Source organism: Histomonas meleagridis (assembly GCF_020186115.1).
Source record: "Histomonas meleagridis strain 2922-C6/04-10x chromosome Unknown contig_20, whole genome shotgun sequence".
In the NCBI taxonomy this organism is placed as follows: Eukaryota; Parabasalia; order Tritrichomonadida; family Dientamoebidae; genus Histomonas; species Histomonas meleagridis.
The window spans coordinates 698,730-717,035 of record NW_027150805.1 but is presented as its reverse complement, the minus strand read 5'-3'; the positions used below and the strand labels follow the sequence as shown (position 1 = coordinate 717,035).

At 27.4% G+C, this 18,306-nt stretch overlaps 3 protein-coding genes across 3 annotated transcripts; 1 reads left to right on the top strand and 2 right to left on the bottom strand.

Moving 5' to 3' along the window:
• Window positions 1-917: 917 nt before the first annotated feature.
• On the bottom strand, window positions 918-1,586 carry GO595_002809 (proteasome subunit beta type-4-like; the record flags this gene model as incomplete). Its single annotated transcript, XM_067915760.1, has 1 exon — window positions 918-1,586. One exon carries the CDS (start codon window positions 1,584-1,586, stop codon window positions 918-920), a length of 669 nt encoding a protein of 222 aa, XP_067776610.1.
• Window positions 1,587-2,205: 619 nt separating this feature from the next.
• GO595_002808 (Myb-like DNA-binding domain containing protein) lies at window positions 2,206-3,045 on the bottom strand (the record flags this gene model as incomplete). The annotated part of the gene is made up of 1 exon (XM_067915759.1): window positions 2,206-3,045. The coding sequence occupies one exon, from the start codon at window positions 3,043-3,045 to the stop codon at window positions 2,206-2,208; it is 840 nt and encodes a 279-aa protein (XP_067776609.1).
• A 10,529-nt stretch (window positions 3,046-13,574) lies between these two features.
• GO595_002807 (threonine ammonia-lyase) lies at window positions 13,575-14,825 on the top strand (the record flags this gene model as incomplete). The annotated part of the gene is made up of 1 exon (XM_067915758.1): window positions 13,575-14,825. One exon carries the CDS (start codon window positions 13,575-13,577, stop codon window positions 14,823-14,825), a length of 1,251 nt encoding a protein of 416 aa, XP_067776608.1.
• Window positions 14,826-18,306: the final 3,481 nt, after the last annotated feature.

The following is an 18,306-nucleotide window of genomic DNA, read 5'->3' as shown; positions in this document are numbered from 1 at the left end:
AAGAATAATTGAAAATATCTAAGTTCTCATCAACGCACTGAAGAAGAACGTCATCTCCTTCAAATTCAAATCGGAATAAATATGGATTTAAAATTATGTAATATTTATCCTCAAAAAGTTGTGTTGGAATTACATATGATTTGATGGATTCAGAATCAAGGCAGCTGGCAAAACAACCCAAAACTTGTTCAACGGGAATTGGGATATTTGAAGATGAAAGGCATTTGATTTTAATAAGTTTGATTTCTTTAGGTGTTACTAAAAATGATGTGTTACAGGAAAGCAAAAAATAGGTTTCATTAAAATTAATAACAAAAACATATTTTTCAACTTTTTCGTGAGGTTGAAATTGGCATGAAATTCGGACTTTATCGCACCGGTCAAGTAAAAACAAGAAAGGACTAACTTTTCCGTCATGGAATTGTTCTTCATATAATAAGCAAAATTCATTTGATAAAGTTATCCGAAAACGTGGGCTTGCATAAAAATTATAAGAAATGTCTGATTTAGAGACGAATTTGATATTACTTCCATTTTCAATAACTTCGCCTAAAGGAGAATTACTTCTGTGATTTTCCATTTGCTGAGCAAAAAAGTAAAGGTAGGTTTAGGTAAGCAGGATTGCTGTTTCTTATGCACACTTTTTAAATGTTTTATTTATATTTTGAATGCTTTATTTTTAAACGTTTGCTAGTCAATTTCCCTATCGGCTAAACACTTCACATTAGCTACTGTACAAAATTGTCCCACAAATTCGCTCCTGTTTACCAATTTGTGAACACCAAAAGCGGCCCAACTTAAGAATGTCGTTTTGAGGGATAAGCCATAATGAATAATATTTCGATTTTGAATGAATCACAGGATAGCATTTTATGATTTATTATTAAGAGTCGAAATGAATGCAAAAAATGAAGTATTTACTGGTCCCAAGTTGCATCAATAATATCCCAATTTGGTTGGATCTCAATTGGGTCCTCAAATTTGATGCCATCATGTGTAATATCAATAAACTCTATTGGCCCGGCCATAACTGAGTGGCGTGCCGACAACCCGACAAATACTTGTTTAATAGCTTCATATACCTCTTCACGTGTTTTTTTGGCAGCATTCTGAAGTTGAAGGCCTTGAATGTGGGCTGCATAACCAGAAGCAACATAATCGTCTTCCCATTGTGAGCCATATAAATCAGTTGATGTTAAATAGAATGAACCGTCTGGATTAACACCTGCAAGAATACACCTCATTACAAGTGGATTTAACTTCGACCTTCGTTGGTACATAAGTCTTTTAATGTAATTGCTTACTTCAGATGGAGTTAAATCTTCACCGTTATGTTGACATTCATATTGACGAATAATACTTGTGAGTGAATCAATGAGTTCTTGGAAATCAGCCATTTCTCCAGAACAACCTATGATAAGATGTGGTGTGAGTTGATGAAAATGTGATACATTTGCAAATTTAAAACAGCTTCCATAAGAAACAGCTTTGTCTGATGCTAGGAGAATTCCATTGTCATATTTTACACCAACAATTGAACTCGCTGAAGTGATTGGGTTTTGAACGTCTTGGATTGGTTGATTCATTAAATTGTTCGAACAAACATAGTCAATTTATTCCAAGAATGAAAGTAGACTAAACAAAACATAAATATGAACTATACTAACCACCAGAGTAGCATCCTATAAAACTTGGCCCAGGCTTTTGTTTGATTTTGTTTTCTTGTGTTGTAAAATATTCTACATAATTTAAAACAAAATGCATTAATTACAGTTTCTCTTTCACAGTGTTTTCAATAAAAACTAGCACGTACTCCTAATATCCATATAATATGCTTTTTGAATTGAAATGTTATATACATATATATCAATACACAAGTTTGAATGTTCGTTTAATTAAATCAGCTTTAAAGCTTCTACAAAAAACACATTAATTTTTATCAAGGTATTTTTACCATGGATAGAAATAAGACATATCAGATTTCCATATACAATGATTTAATGGTCATTAAAATATTCATTTTGTTGAAAGTAAAAAATGATACTTTTACAAAACAATATTTTTAATGTTTTCTTGTGTGTTTTTCTTCGTGTTTCAAAAAAGTGCTTTGTTTATATTTTACGTTTAAATATTTACAAACAACAAAAAACGTTTATTATTTTACATCATTCGTAACATAAGCAGAAGAATCGCAAAGCGAAGGAACTAGCGGGATTCTTGGTGATCTGTTTGATCTCCGAAATGCTTATGGTCGTTGCGTGGAGTTGGCAAAAAGGTAGGAGAACTGAATGAAAAGTTGAAATCAAAATTGAACGGTGTCAATAAAATCTCTTCAGGTGGTGAATCATAGTAACCAGTTTCTGTACTATAGTTGAGGCTTTCAATTTCAGGCTTTGGAAAATCATTTGGAATCGAATCAGGTGTTTCAATTACATGGCTTCTATTAGAAACGGGGGTTGTGTATAGGCTAACCGAAGGCTGTTCGGGAAGTCTCTTTTTTACATTATTATTCCAACGATTTTTTATGTTATTTTGAGAACGACCAGGCATTCTTTTAGCAATTTCTGCCCACTTATTCCCATATATCTTTTGGAAAGATATCAATTGCTGGTCTTCGATTTCTGACCAAGGTCCTTTATTTAAATTTGGATCGAGATGATCCATCCATCTTTCTCTACATTGCTTTCCAGTACGTCCTGGCAAAAACGTAGATATATATGACCAATTTTTACCATTATTCTTTAAATTTTCTGCTTCTCTTCTGAGAATTTCATCTTCTTCAAAAGTCCATGAGCCTTTCTTAATGATTGGATTAAGGACTTTTGTCCACTGTTCAGCGCATTGTTGAGGTGTTTTGTTTATAAAATATTCTGCAATCTTTTTCCAATTTCCTCTTATTTCTGTGTTCATGAGGTTAATAAGCAACTTTTTTTCTTCTTCCGTCCAAACTGCTGAAGAAGGGTTTTGCTTTCTATTTCTGCATGCTCTTGTTGGAGCAAGGGCTTTTTCTTGATGACAATTCATGGTTTTAATGTAAACGTACATTTTAAGAATTCTTGGTGAAATTCAATGGATCGATGTTTCGTTTTAAACGTCATTTCCTTCCTTTGAATGATTTTGAAAAAGAATGATGACAAATAGTAATAAATTTTATCTCTGATGATAATCCATATTAATAATATTATTAATAAATACCATAAAATTTAATTTATTTTTCAAGTGCTTATAATTAATTTTATTTTTTGGGAAGTTCGATGCAAGAATTCTTAATGGCATATTTTACCATCTTTAACAGCATTTTCATTTTACATATATTTGATCATGGAATTTTTTTCACATAATATTTTAGTGAATAAAAAAGTTTTTAATATATTTTAATGGATTGTATCAGATCAATTTATATGTTGATATTGTAACAATTTTATACAAATCAAAATTGTGTTTTTACAGATAAGATGGCAATCACGTCGAGCGATCAAAATTCATTCATTTATTCACGATAAGATGTCAAATATGACTCAAAAAATTGAATTGGAAGCAAACACCGAATATTTTTAACACAAAAATCGATTTTCACGATCAAAAACAATTGTAAAAGTGGTTTGTTTGAATACTTTACATGCAAAAAACTTAAATCATTTTTTTGCGAAATTCGCTCCTACGATTTTTTTTAATCCTAAAATAATCATTTACATACTTATTTCATGAAATATAACAATTATTAAAACTTTTACCGACTAAAATTTAAGATATTGTTCATTTAAAATTCAGTATAGATTTGGTCGTACCTACCATTTCAATTGATCAATTTGATTGAATTGGACAATATTTAAAGGTATGATGGAAGGCCTATTGCATATAAACCTTAGCCTTTCAGTTCCAGTTCATTATTTTTGTTAAAAAAGCATTTTGAATGATTTTTTTTTTTTTTTTTTTGGAAGCAAATAAAAAGTGACAAAAATTGATTGATCAGTTTATTCAAATGGGGATCGTTTTCCATTCAAATCCGATTGTCACCCCTCTGTTTCTACATTTAAATTTCTTCTTTGCATTCTAAAATCGAATTTCGATAAATCGTTTATTCATTAAAACAAAGAGTGGGAAATGTGTTTTTTGCAGTGAAATGTATGGAATGAATAATAATATTCAATAAAATATAAAAAATCATAATTTTTTTACAATTAACATTTATTTTCAACAGAAGATTTTGCTTTAATTTTTAAGCTCTCTAATTTTTCGTTCAATTTATTTAATCTTTCATTTAATTCTTCGTCTGTCATTTTCTGTATTTCATTTTTATCTTCACATTTATCTTTATCTTTATCATCATCAACAACGACAATAACATTTTCTTTTTTCTTATTTTCTTCAACTAATTTTTTATTAATTTTTGTTTCTTTTTTCTTTATGTTTTCAATATTACAATTACAAATCGGACATTTTTTATTCATGATAACAGATTTCATTAAACACATTTCATGGAAACAATGTCCACATGATAACTTTTTAATGATTTCTTCATCATTATTAAAATATTTTTTACATATTTTACATTTCTTTTGTTGGTCTATATCAATTTCTTCTGCGATCTCTAAGTTATTCACAATTAATATAAATGAAATATCTTTAAAGAATTCGCGAAATGATATAAATAAAAATATAATGTTGGTCAATATTATGAAATGATATTTAAAGAAATAATGATAAAAATCATAAAAAATTGGTAACAAATAAAATATAAAATCTGTCGACAAAAAACAGTCAATTCGATGGAATTGTTGATAAAAAAAATTGATATGAAGAACATATAACATTGTCTTAATAATGTTATAAGATATTTGTATTTGTGAATGTTTTAAGATTATATGTGACATTATGTCAATTTTGGTATCAGAATTAACAAATTGTATGTAAGTGCATATGAGTCCAAGGGTAAAAGTAAGACCTGTGACAATGCCTGCGATGTGTTTGGCATCTTTTTTCATTTCTGTAATAATAGAAAGAATCTTGGTTTGGTAATTTAGATTTAATTGATAAAAAATAAGTGGAATAATTAACTTGGTAAACACCTCATGATAGTTTTGCAGAACGTTACTTAAGTTAGAATCTATAGTTAAAGTGACTGTGATAATCATATTAATAAAATGGAATATAACAAATGAAGCCTCTACAAGTTTTATTCTCCTAATGAAAAATCTTTGAATTCCGTATGCAAAAAATAAAAGAAAAATAAAAAGAATTAAATATGTCTTGAAAAGGTTTTGATCTGTAGATGTGATTTCGTAAAAAAATTGATATGGATCAATATCCTTCTGATATACTAATGCAAACAAAATCCCAGTACATGAAAGTAGTATTAGAAGAGGCAACACCATTGGTAAAATTAACATAACTGTTAAAAAATTCACTATTAAAAAGACATTGTATTTTCAACATTTTTTTATGTAGTATATAAAATCTTTAGCTATAAAAATTCAAGAAACATTAACATATCATGATCATGATTTTAATTAAATAATTGAACCATCGCTCTATGAAATATATTTTTTTATTAATTAAAAATGATGTATCATGTTGAATAATTCTTTAACTTTTGAATTATTTGAAAAATGTTTTATCATTATAAATTTTATTTTATTATTATTTTAATAAAACTATAGCAATAAAGAAGTTGGCTTCAAGACACAAATATGAAAATATAAAAAAAAATAATCAAACAATATTATTTAATCAAAATATTTTTCGCATTTTGTGCCAATTAATTGAACAATTTCTGTGTAACCATTTTCAGACGCAACCATAAGTGCTGTTTTAAATAATATAAATATGCACCATAGAATTCATTAAAATTTCAAATTTTTATTATAAAAATTGAGAGAAATAAAAAAACATTTTTAGCATTAACATTTATTCCTTTATGTTCAAGAAGTAATTTGACTATTTCTATTCGATTATTTTGAGATGCGTATATAAGTGGCGTATCAAATAAAATGTGTAAATTCCAAAAATTATTTTGAAATCCAAAATTAATAAAATAAATATCATATAAAACAAATAGATATCAGAATCATTTACACTAATACTTTTTTGTTCAAGAAGTAATTTAACTATTTTTATGTTTCCGTTATCAATTGCTAACATAAGAGCTGTTGCAAATGTTATTATTAATTTCCAAGTATCTAAATGAAATATAAAATTATTAAAATAAATATCAAACAAAATAAATAAATATTTTTAGCATTGACATCTATGTAAAAATCTATTTGTTTAAGAAATAATTGGACTATTTCAATATAATTAGTTTGAGCTGGGTACATAATTGCTGTAAAAAATAATTTAAATCATTTCCAAATATTATTATGTTATATAAAGTCAATAAAATTGATATCAAACTAAACAAAAAAATATCTTTAACATTCACATCTATTCCTTCTTGCTTCAAAAGTAATTTAATCACTTCAATATGACCATTTTCAGATGCAGCAATAAGTGCAGTTTTAAATAATTTTAAAAATTTCCAAATTTTGTATTGCAATATTAAATTATTAAGTTGAATTTTAAAGATAACAAATAAATTTCTTTAGCATTAATATCAATTCCTTTACGTTCAAGCAACAATTTAACTGTTTCTGTTCGGCCATCTAAGGATGCTATAATAAGTGCTGTTTCAAATAAATCAAAAATATTTCAAATTTTAAGATTTGACATCAAATTATTAAAACAAATTTCAAATAAAACATCTAAACATTTCTTATATTAACATCAATTCCCTTTTGTTTAAGAAATAATTTAACTATTTCTGTATATCCATATTCAGATGCTTGCATAAGTGCTGTTGAATATACTTTGATTAATTACCAAATACAGTTTTGAAACAATATATTATTAAAATAAATATTAAATAAAACAAATCAATATTTATAGCATTGATATCGATATCTTTTTGTTTAAGAAGTAATTTAACGATTTCTATGTAACCCTTATGAGATGCATTCATAAGCGCAGTATTAAATAACTTAAATAAATTCCAAATGTTATTTTGAAATATGAAATTATTAAAATAAATAGCAAACAAAACAAATAAATATTTTTATCATTTATATCGATATCTTTTTGTTCAAGAAGTAACTTAACTATTTCAGTATAACCTTTTTGAGATGCACCCGCAAGTGCTGATAAAAATTAACAAAATAAATTTCATATATTTCCAAAAAATAATCCAAAACTATTTAAAAAAACTTTAAATAAAGCATATAAATTTCCTTAGCATTAACATCAATTCCTTCTTGTTTGAGAAGCAATTCAACTATTTCAACATTACCATTAAAAGATGCATAAATAAGTGCAGTATTAAATAACTTAAATAATGTTCAAATATTAATTTGAAGCATTAAATTGTTATAATAAATAATAAATAAAACAAATAAATATTTTTAGCATTGATATCAATCTCATTTTGATCAAGAAGTAACTTAACTATTTCAGTATAACCTTTTTGAGATGCTAACATAATTGCCGTATTAAATAATTTAAATAATTTCCAAATATTAATTTGAATTGTTATGTTATTAAAATCAATTTCAAATAAAACAAATAAATATCTTTAGCATTGATATCAATTCCTTTTTGATCTAAAACATATCTTACAAGTTCAATATTTCCTGATTCTGATGAGTAAACTAACATATTTTTAGAGATATCATTTTTTACAAGAAAATATTTGACCAAAAACATATTTCCCATTTTTGCAGCTTCATTAATAATGCAATCATTAATTTTCATACCTTCTTCAATCAAAAATGAAAAAACTTCAAAATTATTATATAATATACATAAGCTTCCTAATTGTTCTAAATTTTTAGTTCCTTCAATGTTTTTTTCATAAATATATGTAAAGATATCATTTCGATGAAATTTGATTGCTATTTCATATGAATCTTCAAATGCTGAATGATTTTGTTCGCATAAATGAACGATTTCGATGTTTCCTCCTGCAATTGCATATTTACCTGTTTTATCTAATTTTGCTCCATTCATAAGTAAATATTTAAAACTTTTAACTGATCCAAAAAATGCTGAATAATTAATTAATGTAACATTTCTTTGATTAATAAAATCACATCTTTCATAAAGTGATGGAACAATTTTTTGATTGAAATCAAAATTATTTTGTGTTGATATTTCCTGAAGTTTTTCGATTTCATCATTTCGAATTATTTTTGCAATTTCATTTGGGTTATGTCCTTCTTTTATATATTTCTTATGAAGTTCCCAATCATTCTTTGATAGTTCGTCATAATTTTCTATGATATGATGGAAAAAAATATAATTTTCGTTATCATTTATTATTTCTTCTTTAGACTTATAATGAACAAAATATGGTATGAATTTTTTTTGAATAATTTTTGAATCAATTAAATTATATTCAATCATGTTCTCAAGAATATAATATGATTCTTGAGTGTTTTTATTCAAAAGAAACTGTGAGAACACTTCAATAAAAATTGATTTATTCTGATCGTTAGTTTTAAAAATATCATCTTCTTGTAATAAATTTAAAAATAAATCAAACGCACTCATTTTTACAGAAAAATATATATATGTTAATTGGCTTATAACTAAGTTAATAGATAATGGGTAAGATTTAGTAAGCTTGTCAATTATTGTTGGTTGTTCTACACTTCTTTTATCCAGACCAAAGGCCATATGATTAATCGATAGAAATTCTTCCCATTCATTTTTGTGGGTTTGTTTTTCTTTTTTCATTAATTATGGCACTTTTTTACATTAGAATTCAATTCTATTTCAAAAAGTGAGATATTTCACAAATTGTAAAACCGGTCTTTGTGATTAGAAAACAAAGCAAAAAAGACAAATAAAATCGATCCTCATCAAGCAAAAAGCGTGGTCATGTAAAACGATATCGGAAATAAAAAACTTTTTTAACCTCGGATTTATTTTTTGCCTTCGGCAAAAAATAATTCCAAATATAAAAAAATTAATTGTTTTACTTTTGTATCTTTTTTTAAATTGTCGTTTAACTCTAATTAATATTTTGGATTTTAAATTTTAAAAAAAACCTTTAAGTATTATTGTACTTCGGGGAGATCCAATTTACAAATGTTAAAATAAATTACATATTTACATTTTATAAAAAATGAATTAAATATGATTATTACTAAAAATGATTTAGAAATAATTATTATCATATCAATACCAAATACATTATTTTTATTGTTATCATAGGTACATTAGTTATATTATATACAATTTATTTCATTTTATCTAGAATATATTTAACAAGTTCAATGAAGATAACATAATTTGATACATATGAAATAAAAAATAAATTTTCAGGTTTTACGTTTATTTAAAAGAGTAATTGACATTAAAGCATGAGAATTATTATCTTTTTTGCTCCTTAGAAAAAAAGGAATTAATGTGAATGTATAAAATATTTTTATTGAATTTAAAATGTTGCATTCATCAGAAATTAATTTGAGATAAGTAAATCTTTGGGAATATAGTTGTTTGAAAGAAAATGTTATTGTACCATTAAAAATCTTAAATGCAATAGGGTTTCTCCATCATATTCATGTAAAAATTTACCTTTTTCCATTAAATAATGATATATCATCTATATATTAAACTTTTAAATAAAAATACGGTACAGTTTCAGTGTTACTTATATTGTTTACATTGTTTTTAATGTTAACGCATTGTTAATAAGTATTATAATATTAACATTCAATTCGAAATGAATTTAAAAATTTGAAATGAGTAAGTTTGATCAAAAGCTTATTGATGAATTTTTTTTGCTACAGAAAAAAAAAGATCTTGTTTCGATCCTATCAAGTTTTATGCAAAAAGTATCAACTTATATGAAAAATTTTTTATTCATTTGGAGATGGGGTGCCCCTGAATTGCAGGCAATGTCTTCTTATATCTCCTTTGAAGGCATATTGCCAACAGAATCTCTAGTTACAAATATTATTGAAATACCAGATGAACCAGATAATTTAATTTCAAAATTCCAAAAAATACAAAATAATATTAAACATATGGAATTTAATATTCAGCAAAACATAACCCGATGCGAAATAATAACGAAAGAATGGAACTCTCTATTAACTTCAACAGAAATGCTTGGCTTTAATTTTATTTTTTGTGATTACTTGTTTGGAAATACAGAACCCCATGAAATATATTCATTTTTAGATCAATGCATTCACCATCAGTATGACCTAACAAGAGGTACTCCTCAAGACTTTGAATCTGCAACTCAACATATCAAATACCTTCAAAATCTTATACTCAAATGTTCATCTACAATACTTCAAGGTGAAATAAGGACGCTAGACATACCAAAACGTACATCAGAATTTATTCTTTATCTTAAATCGCAAAAAATTAATCTCGAGAAAGAAATAGACCGGAAAAAAATCCTAACCATTTCACAACCGCCAGCCAATAATTCCGAATCCTTTATCCTCAACTGTGAAGAATTTTCTACTCTTCCAGAATCGTTTGCAAATTGGCTCAATTCCGAACTAAATCTTCCAGAAGATGCTAACAATGATATATCTGAACTCGGCCAGCTTATTCATACAATTTCACGTCGTTTATCAACACTTGCCCAAACTCATGAATCTATCAAATCCATGAAAAAACAAATGGTCCCTATAAATCAAATCGATTATACATATTGTGATCCCAATGATCTTCACTCGTCACCTTTTTTTACGAGTGTTCGAAATTCGTGTCAATTTTTCCATATTTCATATAAAGCGCTTCAATCACAACAAGAATTAATTCCAATTTGTTACGAATCATTAAATAAACTTTATTTTTTTTTGACCCAAACCATTGAAACTTTAAAGAAATGTATTAATGAACTTGAAACTCAAACTCAAGTTATAAGGCAAATTAATGAAGAAAAGAAACAACAAACAAATGAAATCAAAACACAAATTCAACCATTCATTAATCGAATATTTCCATTAGAACCACTTCCAACAATAGAACCATTAACTAATGAAAACATATATCAACAATTACAACAAAAATATATTAATGAATCCGATAAAGAAACAGAACTAAAACTTCTTCAACAAATAATTTCTTTACGTAATCATTTAGCAGAACTTTCATTTGAACAAAATAATTTAATCACACAAATAAACCAAAAAGATTCCGAAATATTAAAACTTATAATCGATCATTATAAAGCTGACGAAGAAATATTTTTAAATAAAAAAGAAATTGATCAAATCCAACAATACGAAGATTTAATAAAAGAACTTTTAAATACATTAAACATGTCTGAACTTGAAAACATATGTAATATAATTGATGGAATTAGTGATTCATTTTTCGACACAATAAAAAAACAGAAAAATTTAATTGCGGAATTAGAAAAATTTAAAAAAATCGACGAAATAGAATCGAAAACTATACAAAAAAGAAAAGAAATCGAAGAGTTATCTGCTTATAACTATAGATTATGCGCCGAAATTGGTAAAGCTAAAATGGAATTGGACGAAGCGTTGGATGATAAAGATAAAATAGAAAAAAAATTGGAAATGTTAAAAATAGATAATATGCATTATGATAATATGAATCAAAATGATATCGAGAAAATCGAGAATTTTAAAAAATTGATTTTATGCCCAATTTGTAAATGTAGAAAAAGAGATACAATCCTTAATTGTTGTGGTCATGCATTGTGTAGAGAATGTTTGTTAAATAAGGAAACAGGAAAGAAATGCCCAATCTGTTCAATAGAGTTTAATGATAGTAATTTAAAGAATTTTTTCATTCAATAAAAAATGTTTTTTTAGAGAAATTTTGATATGTTTGTTCGTCTAAATAACATATAATAAAAATATTTTCATAAGTTTAGATATAAATAATTAGAAGAATGTTATATTCATATCATAAACCAAATGATTTACTTCTCCTAATTTTATTAGAACACAAAATAAAATTATATTAATTTTGCCTGAATAGAAGAAAGTAAGAATTAAAAAAAAAAAAAAAACATGTTAAAATAAAAGACTTCCATCATAAAACGATGTTAAATATGTTTACTCAAAAATAATCAACAAATGTTTTCAACAAAAAATTATAACCATGAAATTTTTAGAATCATGTAAAAAGTATAGTGAAAATTACTGATCAGTAACACATAGAAACAGTAAGAAAAATTAGATTATAATTTAAACATATATATTTATAAATTTTCTTGTAAAAAAGGATGTTGTAACGCATCTTCAGCCGTAATTCTTTTGCTGGGTATTGGTTCTAACAATTTTTCCAGCAAATCAAATATACTGTCTTCAAGTTCCATTTCCTCAATGGAAGGATTTAAAGCAAAACAAAGTTCCTTAAGATCCAGAGGTTCAGCTTCATTTGGGAAAATTACTTTTCGTCTGCATTCAATTGCTGTTTCATAAATTTTCTTTGTGCCAAAAATTTTGGCTATCTCACAAAGAGCAGTTAAATCATCTGGAGCTCGAAAGAATGGATATCTTCTTGAAACGATTGAAAGAAGTATAACACCAGTGCTCCAAATATCAATTGCACTACTTTGATTCCATGCAGAAAGAAGAACTTCAGGTGCACGGAATCCTCGAGTCCCAGCTCTGTTTGCAATCATTCGAGGTCTGTTTTGAAATCTTTTCGGAAACTTAAGATCAAGATCATTTGTATCACAAATATAATTTTTGTTTTTGCTTGAAGTTTCAATATGAAGATCGTCTTCACAAAGGCCAAAATCAATTAAGCACCCTGTTCTTTTTTCTGGGTTAAATAAAAAATTAGCAGGCTTGACATCTCGATGAATTATTTTTAACTTATGAATGTAAACAAGTGCATGTAACAAACTCCGCATGTAACCTTTGATTAAGTTATTGTTCAACATGAATAGTAAGGTTCTAAAAGGTTTATGATCAAAATAATCAAATATAATTGTGACTTGATCTTTATCACGAAATATTCCAAGAATTTTCGTTATGTTTGGGTGATGTAAATTTCGCAACCATTTGATTTCCTTGACAATCCTTTGTGGAGAATTATTCCAAAAAAGACGTTTTAAAGCAACATGTTTTCCACTTGGTTTGTACACTGCATGAGAAACCGAAGAAAATGATCCTGCTCCAACTGAATCGAGAATTTCAAAGTCGGAGATGGATATCTCCATTTCTTTTGAAACCCCGCTTTTTTCAAACGATAGGAAAAAATATACATTATAATTTTAATGGTATAAAATGTCATTACATTAATAATCCTTAGAGAATAAATCATTATATGATTTTTAATTTTAGTATTAGTATTTCTCATACTTATTTTTTAAATAATGGAATAATATTTATTACGTTATTTATTAATAACTTATAAGTGAACTTTTATATAAAATACATCAAATTTGGAGAACGTTTAAATCAGAAAATGTCAATGAGGCGAACGTTTAACAAAAAGTGAAGTGAACACTCCAAAACAATGAAATTTAAAAGCTTCTTCTTTCAAATTTTCAATGAATAACTGACAAATACATCGAAAACGATCACCAAAATATGAGTGAACATTCGTGTATCACGCTCGAAGATGTCAGGGAAGCAAGAGAAAGGATCAAAGATGAAGCAGTTTTGACTCCTTTAATGCGACCAGATAATCTTGCTAAATTATGTGGATGCAATCTTTCATTAAAGGTCGAATCTCTCCAAAAGTGCAAAGCCTTCAAATTTAGGGGTGCACTCAACAAGATGAAGACACTTCAAGAAGGAACAACAGTTGTTGCTGTAAGTGCAGGTAATCATTCTCAAGGCGTTGCATTAGCTGCCACCCTTTGCAAGTGCAAATCCATCATCTATATGCCCGAGAATGCACCAATGGCAAAAGTCAATGCAACTAAACACTATGGAGGTCAAGTTATCCAAATTGGTGAAACCTTTGATGATGCCAAAACTGAAATGGAGAAGGCACTTAAGGAAAATCCTGATTGGGTATTTGTTCCACCATACAACGACAAATACATTATTGCTGGAACAGGAACTATTGCTGCTGAAATCCATGAACAATGCCCAGAGCTTGACACCGTTGTTGTTCCAATCGGAGGTGGCGGCCTTATTAGTGGTATTGCTTATACCATTAAGAAACTTAATCCCAAAGTTCGTGTTGTTGGAGTACAAATGGCATCGTGCCCAATCACTTATGAGCTCTACAACAAAGAAAAGAAACGATTTGCCAACAAAATCGCCAAAGAAACCAAGACCCCACTTGCCGATGGTATTGCTGTGAAAAGTCCAGGAAATCTTAATCTTGATATTATATATCATTATGTTGACGATGTAGTTGTAGTATCTGAGGATGATGTAGCACTTGCTGTTGCTCTTTTAGCAGAGCGTTGTAAGCTTGTTTGCGAAGGCGCTGGCGCAACATCACTTGCGGCCGTTTACACCAAAAAGTTTTTCTTTGAAGAAAGCGAAAATGTTTGCTGTGTTTTAAGTGGTGGTAATATCGAACTTAATATGCTTTCACGGTGTATTGACAGAGCCTTATTCTTAAGGAAAACACGTCGAATGATACAATTAGTATTGCCATATGGTACAGCAAATTATTCCAATTTTTGCGAAATTTTAGTGAATAACCATATAAGTGTATTGTCAACACTTTCATTACCACACGTGGATGTGTATGCTAATAAGGAACATTATAGTATGACTATTGATGTACCAAATAACGCAGCATTCGAAAACGTAAAGAATGAATGCGCTTCGAGAGGTTGGATTATATCCGAATTAAGCTCAGCTCCAGTCGATGAGTAAAAGACAATAAATGACTTCGTTCCTTTTGTTTTTAATGATTATTAATTAGAATTTATATTATCAATAAATTCAAAAGTTTGTGATAATTATTATGATGTTTCATGGTCGATAATGTGTAATTTTGATCGAAATTGAGTCAACATATGGAAAAGATACTTTTAATTAGTAAACTCAAATCGATTTCTTTTAATTTTGGTATATGACATATTTAATTAGTTGCCAAAAAAATCTTCTCCGGAACTTACTGATCAGAAAACCCAACGCATTATTAAAAATTGTATACTATTTGCAAAATAGTATTTTCACACGATGTATGAAAAAAATCAATCATTATCATGAAAATACCATTTATATGAATGAATATAAATTAATTTGGAAAATGAAATTATAATTTATCATTTCGTTCAATAAACAATGAAATTGTCTGCAGACCATCATATTTTCCATTTTCATATAATTTTGTAACAATAATGGTAATTTAATATGAACCTTGTTAAAAAATTCACCAAATATTAGCATTAAATAAAAATGCTAACTTTATAAAAAACAGCGTTTATACGTGAATCTTAGAATGAATGTATTCCAAAATAATTCTTGGAAGAAAGACAACGAAACCGAAAATATCGATAACCATTCTTCAATAGAAATAAAGTTAAACACAAGCAAGCAAGAACTTAAAGTGTTTAATGATATTTATCATTATAAAAGTTACTTCTTAACAACATCATTATCTGTTTTTCTCAAAGGAAAAGATCCTTTGTTTGCTAAGGCTTGCTTAGGAATAAGTAATGTTTTGCAATCAATATGACCAAAATAAAATTAACCCACACGTCAAAATAAGAAGGTTATAATTATCTTCTATGTGATAAAATTGAGAAAGATTTGTAGAATCAAGTTTTATTAATTATGCTGGTTGGTGAATGAAACTTCATGAATAATATGCTCGCTCATAAAAATCTTCAAGCATCTTTGAAATAAAATATTTCTCATTCTGAAATTGATTTATTTCGAGTTAAACGTTATTTTTATGTAACTGCATTTGATGAAATCAAAGTGTCTGATTACTCTTCAATTTCCTTTCTAGAAAGAAATCACTTTTGATGATGTAAAGTCTGGAAATATGATTATGAGGCTCTCATAATGAGAGATATTATTGCTAATAATATTTGTAAAAATTGTTTTGATATTATACATCAAAGCAAAAATGCCTTCAAAACACCGTATTGTTGGAATTTTATTGTTTTATTGTGCATATAAGGCAAATTTACATTTTAGCTCAGAACTGAATAAATAATATTGAGTTATTTTATAACAAGACACACATATAAAAATGATCTTAATATATAGAATCTTTTACTCCATTCTATTGCAAAAAACGCAAACCTTATATTATAAGTCTATCAAATTTTTAATAATATATTATGAATAATATATGTGATACTTAACGAAGAACTTATGATAAGTGGGTGTTGAGTAAATGTGTATTTTTTAAGTTGTCCGCTCTAACTAGTACGCCTTTATTGTTTTAGGCATTTTTTCGAAAAGTCATAGACCATTTGTGGCAAACTTACCTTCACAAACATTTCTGGAAGCCTCAGAAAATTTGATTTCAAATCCTCAGAAATGCAATGTTGAACAAAATTCAATATATACACATACAAAAAGTTATGACGATACGAAAAAAAATTATTCATTATTAATAACAATGGTCATTTTTTTCAAGGTCTCTTAGCCAAATAATCATGTCTCAGAAAATAACCACCAATAATTGAGTTCATGTTTGGGCGGTCAACTCAATTATTGGGAACTTTATACTTCCTAACACGTTTCTATTGAAAAAAATGCCACTATTTTTTATGGTAACCAATTTTTTGGTGATTGCCCTTTTTTCTCCATTGACACAAAGCATGCAGATACAAGGGCAATGCAAGCCAACATATAAATCAATCATAATGAACTCTTACTTTGATCGATTTTGCAATTTTCAATTTACCAATATATTTGCAAGTTATTCAAAGATTGTTCTTTGTATGGTTATGTTTTCCATTGTAATCGCATTATTGGCTAAAGGAAATCATAATTCTAATTCAAACTTTAGTTTGAAAACATTTGTTCCTTTTGTTTTTATAATGCTTTTCACAAACTCATTTGAAGCATTTGATGTAACGACTGGAACACTTACTATAACGTCACCAAATGATTTCGCAAATGATGTTTATAAAGATGTTACTTTACACATATTGATTGGTAATGGAATAATGGAAATCCCAAAGAACTCTTTCAAAGATTGGACAAATCTAACGACAGTTGACCTCGGCCCTTCGTTAGTCACCATCGGAGAAATTGCATTTTATCACTGTATAAATTTAAAATCAGTTATATTTGGTAACAACATCAGCACAATTGGTAGAAATTCATTTTCGTATTGTATTAAATTGCAATCAGCAAACATTAATGGATCAAAACTTAAAACAATTGGTGATCATGCATTTTATAAATCTTCTAATTTAGAAACAGTTACACTTGGAGATAATGTTGTTACAATCGGAAAATATGCATTTTCTGGGTGTTCAATAAAGAATATAATAATACCAAAAACAGTTACAACAATTGGCGATTATGCATTTTTGGGCATTAAAGAATCGATACAAGTTATGAAAGAAAACAAATATTATTCAAATTATGAAAATGATGGCATTCTTTATAACAAAGATATTACGAAAGTTATTTGTTGTCCAACAGAATATGCAAAAGAAATTGTTACCCCCAACTCAGTTGAAACCATTGAGAACATGGCGTTCTATCGATGCACTACAATCGAATCAGTAATTATTACAAATAATGTTATTACAATTGGTGAATATGCATTTTATTATTGTTCTAAATTGGAGTCTGTTACACTTGGAGATAATGTTGTTACAATCGGAAGATATGCTTTCCATGGGTGTTCAATAAAGAATATAATAATACCAAAAACAGTTACAACAATTGGCGATTATGCATTTTTGGGCATTAAAGAATCGATACAAGTTATGAAAGAAAACAAATATTATTCAAATTATGAAAATGATGGCATTCTTTATAACAAAGATATTACAAAAGTTATTGGTTGTCCAACTGGAGTTGTAACAGAATTTACTATTCCGAATTCAATTGTAACTATTGGTGATTCTGCTTTTAGATATTGTTCCAAATTAGAATCAGTTGTAATTGGAGATAATGTAAGTACAATTATGAATATGGCGTTTTATCAATGTACTAAATTGCAGTCAGTAATTATTGGTAGTAATGTTATTACAATAGGAAATTATGTATTTATGAATTGTGTTTCCCTAAAATGTATTTGGTTTAATGGTAAATCAATGCCATCAATCGGAACTGATGCGTTTAGAAATGTAAAAGTAAATACTGTGATGACAAAAGAGTTTTATAAGGATGATTCATTTGGACCGTTAAATGTAATTAAGGGAATAATTATTAA